The sequence below is a fragment of the Strix aluco genome, chromosome 3 (assembly GCF_031877795.1).
Source record: "Strix aluco isolate bStrAlu1 chromosome 3, bStrAlu1.hap1, whole genome shotgun sequence".
Classification (NCBI taxonomy): domain Eukaryota; kingdom Metazoa; phylum Chordata; class Aves; order Strigiformes; family Strigidae; genus Strix; species Strix aluco.
In genome coordinates, this window is record NC_133933.1 from 86,691,546 (window position 1) to 86,703,542 (window position 11,997).

The following is an 11,997-nucleotide window of genomic DNA, read 5'->3' on the forward strand; positions in this document are numbered from 1 at the left end:
AAAAGGTAATGACATTATTTATGCAGAAGCAGTATCTTTTTCAGTTGCAGCTCTAATGCTTTTTAGCTCATGTGCATCTCAAAAACAAAACAAAAAACCCTCCTTCATTCCACTTTAGTGTAAAAAGGAGGGCTGTGGCACACAGTTGTACAAGAAGGGCTTATCACTCACTTCACAAACAAAATCACAGCTGGAGAGCCGCAGCCTCGTGGCTTTCTCCTGCAGGCCACTTCATGTGCTCAGCCCGAGATGCTGCTCGCTGCCATTGGGGATGGCCAGGGAAATCCCTGCGGGGGGCTGCCATACAGGAACGATTCTGGTGGGCTTGGGGCTGGCGTATCTGCCACCTGTGTTTGCGGATGCAGCATGGAAATGAGATTTTAAAAGATTTCACCAAGGGTTATAAAGTTCTGATGAGATGGACCACACGATCCCTCATTTTCTAAACTCGGATAGCATGAGAAAAGATAAGTGTATCAGGATTTTCTTTTTAATGCTGGCTATCCAGATTAGTAAAGTAAACTAATGGTGACAAAAAATGTAGCGACATTAAATCACAGCAGCTGTGTGGATACTTTATGTTCTTCCATGTGTTGTCCAGATAACACGTTTGGGTGCACTCAGAAATTGAAAAAAAAAGCTGGAATTTGTAAAGTTTTTGTATTCAGCACGCAGTGGGAGCAAAATACTCGATATACTTGGCTGATATGATGGGTGGATCAGGAAGGTTCCTTTGAACTAGTGCAGAAGACTTGTGAAATTTCAGTCTCTGTCATCTAAGATTTTTTTGCCCGCAAAACCAGTTGGGTACACAATTCCTGTAAGCAGCTTTGGGGGGAAAAAAAAACCAGACAGCATGTAGCTAATTGATTACCTGCCTTTTCAAACCTGGTAGTTTTGGGAATCTGGAATCAAATATATTGTCTCAGTCAAAATAACAGCGAAGAGATTGTCTCATTGGTTTCAGGCTCTTTCCATTGTACGTATGAAGCTGTGTTTTGTTTGCTGTTTTAATATGAATTTCAGACATGAAATATTACAGTTTGTTAGACTGTAGGACAGAAGTTTGCATGTGGATATGGTGTGAGTTGATAATTCATGATGCTAAAAGGTCCTTTTAATGCTTTTGTGAAGCAAGTATAGGAGTAACTCTTATCTGATAATGGAAGAGTGATTAACTCTTCTGCCAAGAAAACCTGCCCCAAACTCTGTCTTTTCTCATTAGTGATACTCTTAGAATGGAAATCCTATGTCTAGAGCATTTATTTCCAATATCTGTAATAGTAATTGAAGAAATTTCACATAAATAGAATCTGATTGAATACAGTGTAAATTACGTATATCAGAATATCATATTATTACAGTTTTCTCTTATATTTCTTGAATAGCATTTGAAATTCATATGCTATGTAATATTACTTATTTTTAGCATGTTTACTATCTTACTCGATTGCTCACTCAGTAAGCTGCAGATTACTGGACTGATTGACTGTGGAGCCATTTGGAAGAGATGCTTATGTATACTTCTGTTTAAGAAGTTAAGAAATTCTCATTTGGATTCTAACCTGCAGTTCTTGTTTGTTTGTACCACTTTGGGACTTCCCTCCCCTTTCAAGATCATCTTTTTTTCAGTTCAGATTATAGTGCTGTTTCTGGTTTCTTATATATAAACCTATATACTGTTTCCTATATACATATGTGGTTTATGCACATTTAATATTTCTTTTTGGTAGAGAGAAGAGTGAGGTAGCAGAGGGGAGGTGAAGCACTTTGAAAATCTTCTTTCCCTCTCCTCCATGACACTGGGACTATTTGGTGATACAGAAATACTGGTGTAGTCTGTCATCAAAGTGCTGCTGGTATGGATGACACTCTACTGGCAAAGGTGTATTTTAGTCAAGCCATACCCAATAAGGTCAAAATGCTACCCAGGTTAAAGTGCAGCCTTGTTGGTATAATTGCTGCCACACCAGGAGCTTCCTAGAGCCCCGTGAGGTCCAGCAGGGATTGTACTGATTTGTACCCCTGGCATCCAGAAAGAGTCTGATGTGGACATTGTCTCAATAAGAACCTCCCAAAGTAGATTTAAATTCTTTACTGCTTCTTTTGTAGGGCTCCTCGATTTAAGGGTTTCCAGCAGCAGGACAGCCAGGAGCTTCTGCACTATCTGTTGGATGCGATGAGAATTGAAGAAACAAAGGTAACGTCTTTGTGCATGTTTTTAAAGAACATGTTTTTAAAGGACTGTATGGTGAACTACAAGTCATTGCTTCAATGTTCTTCGTGTTCCCAATGTTTTAAAGATGTACTTAATGACGAATGAAGAGTGAGAGTAAGAGTGAAGTAAGTGTGAAGAACTATTTGTTTTATAAATAAGGTGCTGCTTTTCATTATTTAAAATCTAGATCTAAGTATGCTAAGTATATAAGCAGTTTATTATATTAACCCTGTGTGGTTTTGTTTGGTTTCTTTTCCTTTGTTATTTCTGCCTCCTGCATTGTGGAATGCAAGAAAGCATGTGTTTGCTTGCTTCAACTGTTTTGACCATACCAGATTTCATCTGCCTGACTTAGTCTTCGACCCTTCTTTTCAGATGATATTTTGGTAAATAGCCTTTTCTAAGTCTTCTCAAAAGGAGGGCCTTAAATCTCCTACTGACCACTATACTTCCTCTTCCCTCTCATTTAGTAATGTGACAAATGTCATGATCTGAGCTGAATTATCTTGCAGATAAGATATGAAGCTGTGTCTGAGCCCAGTTCCTGGCACTACAGTGAGCTGAACAAATCCTTATCCTACCACAATATTAATATGTATTGGTCTTGTCAGCAGTATACTTCATCGTAAACAGAACTGAACTACAGGGAGAAACAGCTAAGCCTTGACATTGTCACGCTTACAAAATTACGTGTCAAACAGGACACACGACAGAAGCAGCTGGCTTCAGTTAGAAAACAGTTGTCATGTTTTTGCAGTAGAGGGAAACTTTTTTGTTTGTTGATTTTCATGTAATAAAAGATGGAAACTGTATTTGCTTCACAAATGAGGATTCACCGGAAGCAGGATTATTACAGTGACTAAGCTTCTCCAGTAGGTGATTGTGCTTTCCCCTCAAGTCAGTCTCCTATTTCGCCAGTGAATGTGCCGTCATTATGATAACCTGCATTTGTATTTGCCTTTTGAATCGTTTATTATTATTAGAGAGCAGTGACAGCTACAGTAGCTACTACAAAAGAGTAATGGAAGATGGTAAGAATTTTAAACTACGTTTTGGACAGTAGAGTATTTCTGCTGCCCCATCACCAGGCAGGGAGAGGTTGCTCCCACCCTGCCCTGCAATTACACCCCTCTGCTGCCCTAATGGTGCCTTACTGCAAGCATGTCTTTATCCCCTCGGGCAGCTCTCTTTCTTTTTTTCTTTTCTTTTTTTTTTTTTTTTAATGATCCCGTGTTTCGTGTCTGTAGATGGCGTGATAAACAGCAAACGTCAGGCCGGTGGCGAGCGCTGGCCGGCCACCGGCCAGAGCAGCTCTGTCTGCCGCGGGAGCCCAGCAGCTGCCCCCACAGCCTCCCCACCACGCTCCCAGGCTCCGGCTGGGGACAGCCTGCAGCAGCGTGTTTGCCACCAGAACCCTGTAGCAGGGGTTACAGCCACTAACCTCTCTCTTTCACACTGCTTTTAAACTTTACTCTTGGAAGAAGGAACAGCCCTGCCGAAAGGGCTAGCTGCTGCTTTGCCAGCCACCTGCGAGAGAGCTGGTCGTGGCTGTCCCTGCTTCCCTATCCCTGCTGGGATTAATTGTTTTTAAACCCTAAGAGTTTTGATGAGAAATATATATGATACATAACATGGCACTAGTTATAGGAACTAACAAAAAATCACATTACAGTTCTGCCTCTTCTCTGTGGTTTTGTATTTTGTATCTGACACCAGTGTTAAACTTTTTCCTGTCCCTTTTAAAAAAATTTCAGAAAGTGCTGTACACAAGTGGATTTTTAAGATAAAAGCTTGTTGATACTACAATAAAGATGATATAGCGTCTGCTGTTTCCAGCAATGTGGACTGGAGATGGTTTCACACCAGGCCTGAAGTGGCTGAACCCTGCTGCTAATTGATTAATGTCTGCTGCCATTGTCCACAGCACCCTGCCCATTCAAAGACTATGTCTTTCTTTGACCTAAATAAATGGTTCAACGAGCTAATCTCAACAAAAGGGTTGCTTATGGCCCTAAACCCATTTATGGTTCTCAACTTCATGAATTACCTATTGATTAGCCCTCTTAGTATATTGTTGGCTTTAAGAAGAACAAAGCGGAGCTTGGGGCAGCGGGAGTTAATTCACAAGCCAGGTCACATACTCATAAGGTAGGAGTATGACTTGGTCTGATGGGTGCCTGAACTAGAAGCCGAGCCTCTGATGCTGTCTGTCATCCTATGCTTTTGTAATATATGGCTTGAAAGTGTACTTTGCTGCCTGCAAAAAAGAGCTATTTATTATTCTTTTCCTGTTAGGACATAGGGTTTGAGTTACTTGCAGAAGGTTTAGTATCACCATTTGTCTCTAGAGTGGTACCTTGCTCTAAGTGTGACTTCAGTGACACATTTAATTATAAATGTCATTTGCGCACTGACACGGGAGACTTGTACATGTCATTAGAGTTTGTGGATTAGAGAGCAAGTCCATTTTCCAGGAAAAAGGGAAGCACGGGTCATGCACGCGGCAGTGTTCTCTGTCAGGGGACCCGAGTCATCCTCCTGCTTCCCTCTCCGCAGCGTGTTGGAGGTTGGGCTGACTTTTGTACTAGCCTGTGCAGTTCTGCAGCTGGGGTGCACCTCTCAGGAATACAGCATCTCCTTATCCCAGGGCAGCTGAGAAATAGCAGAGGGAGCACCCTCTGTCTTGAGGTGCAGCTACAGCTCACCTGTATGAATTTGCTTTTTTCTGATTCTTCTTTCAAAAATGAAGTTTTTAGGATTTTTGAGCAAATGTTGATGACATTTATGTGTTCATAGAAAGTTTTGTATCTCTCCTGAGGTTTTCTATGATAACTTTGAAATGTTCAGTGTTAGAAAATGAACAGAAGTAATAAAAATACTGCCCAAACACACTCATTGAAGTCTGGCTATTAAAAGATACTTATCTGCCTTCAAGTATTTTGTATCCTAGTCAATCAGTAATAGTCCATTCTTCAGTATATTTTTTTCCCCCAACAGTGGAAGAAATGGATAGTATTTGTTCACTGAAAATCTCATAGTTTTTTTGATAACCTATTGAGTGCTCTACAATGGCTCCCTTTTTAAGGGGAGGAAATTTTTGGATGGTTACCTACTTAAGTTAAGCTCATGTAGTTTTGACACTGTTAGTGAATAACAACAGTAGTTTTAAAATATTAAATTATGCTTATTTTATGGAAATAAGAGTAATAAAATCTAATAATACATTAATAGTTTTTATAATGTTTACACTTAAATACTTGCCTTTTTTTTTTTTCCCAAATTATAGCGTATACAAACTGGTATCTTAAAAGCATTTAATAATCCAACTACTAAGACAGCAGATGAAGAAACCAGAAGAAGAGTCAAAGGTATGCAACTTTTTATTGAAAACTTTTAAAAATGCACGAGTTTTTAAATACGATTTTCTTCAAAACTATTGCAAACAGCAGACCCGAAGTACTGTAGTTACAGGACTTCTATTATGTATTATTCTAGTGCCACCTAGTGTGTATCTAAAGTATAGAGAACTTAGTGTCTGCTGACATGCATCTTTGTATCCAAGGAAAAAGGCTCCCACTGTCTTAATAATGCCTCTTTTAATGATAGATATAACTTAGTTTTCTGAAATAGCCTGATGCATCTTCAGGTTTGTTATATAGCCACAGTTACTGTATCATTCAGAGAGGCCACTTTTCATAAATAAAACTGATTTCTGTCAGTTGACTGATACTGCCAGCACTTTAAATATGATTACAAACCTGAGATAGGAAGCTGTTTCAAAAGAAGGCATGTTTTTTCAGGATGAGAGTTTCTTAATTAATTTTTTTATGTGCATGTTTATGCAAAAGTTCTAATTTTGGGGATTTTGTTTTAATTAAAGTCTTAATAATGATTAAGATGTTTTGAAAGTCACCCTTCCCAAATCTGCAACAGTTAAGGCATAGAGATGTATTAGAACAGGCTTTTGTCTCATTTTTTAGAGTTTTATAGTTTCAAAAACCATTTAGAAAGGGTGACAACCTGTCTGCTACCCTAGTGTCTATATCAAGGCAACACAATATTATGTATTCAGAAGAAAACTGAGATTTTATTTAAAAGGCTGTTTCTTGAGAGACAGTATTATTATTCTGTTACAGTAGGTGGGGAAGGGAAGGATGAAAGGGAACAGTCTCACTAAAATATTTTTAAATGTTGAGATAATACAGTATATGATGTATTAGTTATTGTATTGTGTTCAAAACATTTTGAATATGTTTTAAAACTGTGCTTTCATAATATATCTTAGAAAGAATTTTGTTGTACTTATAGTGTGGCATTGGATCTGTTACTTTTCACATTTAAAAAAGGCAATGTTTTTTCAGCATATGGAAGAGAGGGTGTGAAGATGAACTTCATAGATAGGATCTTTGTTGGTGAATTGACTAGCACTGTCATGTGTGAGGAATGTGAAAATGTAGGTATTCTGGAATTTGGTTTGATGTGGAATAGATCACATACTGGTTTGATTACATTGTCTTGAAAGTATAAAATTGTATTGCCAATTTTATACTTGCTTGTTTGTTTGTAAAAACAAGACTTTATTGAAAGTTTCTCATTTCAAATGATTTATTCCTTTAAAGCATTATCCTCTCAAACCTAAGAAAATTTAAAAAGGATTCAAGTACTGGGCCTGATTTTACATCTAACTGAAGGCTGGAGGTTCCAAATTCTGTAATCATCTGTGTTACATCCCAATTTTATTTGATATTTTTAAATAAAACACCTACTATCTTAAAATGTAAATCCTCCTGCCTGCTATTCTGGGATATACCTGAAAACTGGGAATTATTTACTTTGAATTAGTATGAGTGGGGAAATGCTAAAATTACTTTTTTTCCTTATTTTTGATAATTAATGTAATAACTCTAATGAACAGCATATTCCTTTCATAATTAATATTACTGACATTTCATCATAAATGCTTTCCATGATCCTTGTAATTTTCTTTAACTTTGGAAGAGAAAAATCTTATTTGCATGACTTCTCTAACTGAATGTTACATTTGTGTTTTAGACTAAACATTATATTTCATATTATAGAGATTAAGTAAGTCAATCAGTCTGAATAATTAAGCACAGTCCTCCAGTGCCAGGTAAACTTCCCTGTGTGTGATGTGCAGATTACACTTCCATGTGCTACTAGTATCAATGAAGAACTTTGACTATATAAAAAATAGAGGTTGTATGTATTTTGCATGTCTCATTTATTTTTGCTGGATTCTTATATTCTGCTCTCACAAGACTCAGCAATTTGCTAGCTGTAGCCCTTTGAGGAAGAGTTTAGTATTCACTTTCCTTTGCCTGCATTGGCAAAGATATCTTGACTAATGTTTGTTCATGCAAACTCACTCTTTAAGAGGAACCCCTGTTTGAACATCGCTCATTGGGCAGTCAGTCATCATAGTTACAATAGCTTTGATGTCATTTCTTGCTTTACTGGAACCTAAACCATGCTGAGTCCCTTGTACAACAGGTAAAAATAAGCCTACAGTCCATATCAAATGTTGCAGGTGGAAGGTAGGGTCACAAATATAAGAGAAGGGCAACAGTGACAGTAATGGAGGGCATGACTGTGTTCAGTAACTCACATGTACAACATGATTTAATTTTTTAACATATTTATTTTTTGTTTTTCGCAGTCTATCCAGAGGTAAGATAAGTCAGTTTTGGAAGGACTTTGAGAATGGCAAGGGAGAGAGCTTCAGGAAGAGGCTTGAATGAGATGTTGTAGTCATAAAGGCAGATGGAGAGTGCTGAGAGAGAATGTCTTTAGGTGTACTTTGCCAGATATTTCCAGTTTCAGCTTAGATTTTACATGGCTTATAGATGGCAAAATAAAACCGGTACAGAAAAGAAGGGTTTTTTTTTTCAATCCCCTTTTCCCCAGTAATTGGATTTATTTTAACAATTACTAGTGTATGTTATGGTGTGAAAAATTCTAATAAAGCTTTTGGCTGCAACCAGTAAACCTGACTTAATCCTTTCTGAGAGCATCAGGTTAGAATCTGTCATCTAACTGTCATTAACTAGTCCTTGCTGCTTAACAGTGTATGAGGTCAAATGCCTTTCCAGGATCAGGAAACTCTGAAAGTTAGCTTTCTGCAGAATTGTACTGTCTAGAAGGTCCACATGACTCTGGAGCTCAGAGAAACTCAGCACCACACTGCTTCTAGGTCCAATTTGTGCCCAGATGAATGGCCTTGCCCTTTATGTCTGTATGCTGAAATTTTGTGCAGTGTTATAAAGAAAATCAGAGCTAACTTAAAATAAATTTAAAAAAAAAAGTTTGTGGGAAGTTCTTCATTGTAGTTTGATACATATTGCAACTAATTAGCTTTTTATCTAGTTTCTGATAATTGATTTAAAAAAGGAAGCTATATGCTAAACGCATATAATGTTCTTTGCATTTAATATGCATTTTCTCTTTTTCTTCAAGATTTCAACAGTAAAAGAACCTTTCATTGATCTTTCACTTCCTATAATAGAGGAGAGGGTAAGAAACAGAATACGTGGTAAATAACTATTGCTTCTGGTGGATTGTTTTTACATACCTTTATGAAGATGTTCATCTATATATACACAGTTTTGATTTCAAGCCTAAAAATGTATGCTTGTCCATAAATACATGTACTGTCATACGTCTGTTCATTATATGATTTTATTTATATATATATAGACATACAATGCCATAAGTGCTTATATTTTTAAATTAGTCCAAACTTGGAACCATAGTAATCTAGAGTATATGTAGGTCTGAGATTGGCTCAATTTAGTAGTAGATTTAGTATAGACTTATATGAAAATAATGATTTATAAACTTTCTTTTTGAATGTCCAGACAGATTGTAGCCTGTTGGTTTGGATCTAGAGAACCTGAGTCCCTTGGGCTGAAGTGTACTATGGGATGAGATGATGTGAAAATGGACAGACTTTGAATATATTTGTTCTGGTGTTTTTGGCATTTCACAGAATGCCACTGTTAGCTGCAGAGGAACTGTGTCCCTTTGAAGGCATATGCTCTGGTTTTGTGGGACTTGGGGTTTTCATTTGAGAGTGGGGTTGCGAGTGGTTCTTCCCCCATCCTGCATATATTCATGTATATTTAAGGGAGAGTATTTAATGTAATATTTAGTCCTGTATAAAATGTACTTGTCCCCAAACATCAGTTTTGCTCATAGTAAATTCTTCATCTTTCTTGGTGCATTGAGTGCAGATGTCTGTGGGAGTTAAAGCTTTAAGAGCATTTTGAGTATCTGGGCCCCTGTGCTTCCTGGCTCACGTGTAATATGGGAACTTCACGGGCTCTGTTTGAGAGAGTGCTGCTGGCTTTTAGCAGTCGCTGCACTTACTTGAGGATGTGTATTACTTTATGGTTGTCACTTTGCTTTATAGTCTAGATATGCTGCTGCCATTAATGTGATGGTGGATGTGCAGCAGCTCCTTCATCACATCATAAGGTGCACCAGAGACTGACTTACAGGGACCTATGTCCCCTTTGATAAATTCACATCTCGCACAGCTACGTGTGTGCTTATGCAATACTAGAATAGATTATTTGGTATGTATTCTGTGGAGGAATTTTGTATCATTCTTCTTTCTTGTGGCTCTCAGTTGATCCTTCAAACATGTTGACAGGGTGTTATGACAAAACTTCAAAGTAGCTTTAAACCATGATTCAGGGGTTAATTGCATTTATGTAGGTTACTATTTTCTAAAGTAAAGGAAAAAACCCACCTATGTTCATCTTTTCTGTAGGTTGCAAAGGAATACAAAATTGGCATATTTCCTTTCCTAATTTCCTGTCTAATTTCTTAGGTTGCAAAACCTGTGCCTTTGGGAAGAACAGGTAAAGGTAAAAGTGTACAAGAGGCAGATCTTGGTCAATATAACTGTTCTTCTATCACTACACTGAATAACCAACCCAAAATTGTCAAGAAACATCCTTTAACAAAAGATAAGGTAAGAACTTAAATACCTGCGCTAACCAATTATCTTGAGCTTATTTTGAAGTTTCTAGGGCTACAGGGGTGGGAATTTTGACACCTATCAACAGGGGTTTTTTGTATACATATAGCTGACATAGACTTGTTTTAAAATATTTAGGTCATTATTAGAAGTGTGAGAAATGATAGTCATTTGGAACCATTTAGTTTCAGTTACAGAGTTTCATTTGTAAGGAAAAAAAGAAATCTGCAAGTTAGTTTCAATTCAATTGCTTTTGGTTCTGTTGGCTGCTTTTCTTTTGTTGTCCTCCTAGTTTTGTTTCTGGTTGCAATCACAAGAACTGTAATGCTGGCCAAGAGAGCAGGCAAGTCTGCATTAGTGCTGTCCGAGGGATTAGTTGGCATTGGGTACAACAAAAACAGTACAGCCAGCAGAGACTCTTGGAGACTGAGACCATGGTTTCTGTGACCCAGTTGGCCTTCAGCAGCCCGAGGGGCTGGGGAGCTCGGTTCAGGTTCAGCCCGTCTCCCGTGCGACCTCCTAATACAGTTCTTTCTGGTGGTAGCAAAAGGGTTCTGCAAATACACCAGCCTAACAGAACTGTTTATGTATTAGTGTTTACAGATTAAAAGAAACATGTAGTAACTGTTGTGCACATATATTGCTGTCAATGAAACATGACAAAGGCTCTTACTGTCATTAACTCTTTTTAAAAAAAAAAAGCTTTATTGTCCATATAGGGTTATGCGGCCAGTTAGAATCTATACTAGAAGAGACATGGAAAAGTCCGAAATAGTGTGAATAATAGTGTTGATACATGCAAACATAATTACTGAAATGTTTTCAGAATTTAAGAAAATAAAATATAGTATGGATTCAATAAACTAGACTAGCCAGACTAATACAAAGGAACCAACAACTCTGCTTTCAATAAGGATAGATAAAGTGACCTGTCAAGTATGTCTGTCTTATTGGTGAGGCTTTGATTCTCCACTCCCCCTCCATCTTTTCAGTCATGTATTTATCATTATTTTAGTCTTTTTAAAAAAAACTGTTTTCAGTGTAATACATCTGTTCTGCAGTAAAACTTCTAATCCAAGACAAGTAATTGTTGAATTCAGTCAGTGTTTGTCGATGTTATGTGACTTCAGTTCATCAGTTTGTAAGTTTGCTTGTGTAAATGGGGGAGTGTCCTGTAGGTAGTTCTGTAGGTAACAGAGTACCTGAACACTCCTTATTAGGCTTTTCTCCTGAAATGGGGAGCTTCACAATTTTAAGAATTTTTTGACTGCTGTTTACATAATACCCCCGAACACTAGCAGTGATTTCAGGCAAGTTCTTCTCCCTCTTCTTTATTTATAAGGCAAACAAGCTTAACTGAGACAAGAAATGGTCCTAATGGAAAATAGCATTTGGGATTTTCTAATTTTTATTGGGATTTTATTCTTTCTTTGCTAAATTGTTCACTTGCTTAAAAGTTTAAGAACTTGAATTATGAAGTCGTACATTTAGTGTAAGTTTAAACCCTGTTTAAGAAAATATTCAGGAGTACTTTTTGTCTTTCACATAGACTTCGTTTGCACTTAAGTTCTTGCTTAAAGTTTAAAACTGAGTATGTGCTTGAGGATTCCTCATGAATTGAGTCTATGGTATATATTTAAGGGATAAACTGAACAAAGTTCAGTACCTGGAAGTTAGGCAGTTACCTGTAGTGCCTAGCATTTTGGTACCCATAACCTGGAGTGGGTTCCAAAAGAAAACTAGTCCAGAAACCCTCTCTACCAAATGAGAAGCTACC

General features: G+C 37.5%; 1 protein-coding gene across 6 annotated transcripts in view; it reads left to right on the plus strand.

Moving 5' to 3' along the window:
* The window catches only part of USP45 (ubiquitin specific peptidase 45), a 56,134-nt gene that overhangs the window by 36,883 nt on the left and 7,254 nt on the right, over nt 1-11,997 (plus strand). For 4 of the 6 annotated variants that reach the window (XM_074819487.1, XM_074819490.1, XM_074819488.1 and 1 more), the window contains exons 9-13: nt 2,113-2,200; nt 5,505-5,586; nt 6,580-6,671; nt 8,693-8,749; nt 10,071-10,214. In XM_074819487.1, coding sequence (XP_074675588.1) covers nt 2,113-2,200; nt 5,505-5,586; nt 6,580-6,671; nt 8,693-8,749; nt 10,071-10,214 — 463 coding nt within the window. Of the gene's footprint in view, nt 1-2,112; nt 2,201-5,504; nt 5,587-6,579; nt 6,672-8,692; nt 8,750-10,070; nt 10,215-11,997 lie in introns of those variants that run through there. The other 2 variants (XM_074819492.1, XM_074819491.1) reach the window with 2 other exon arrangements.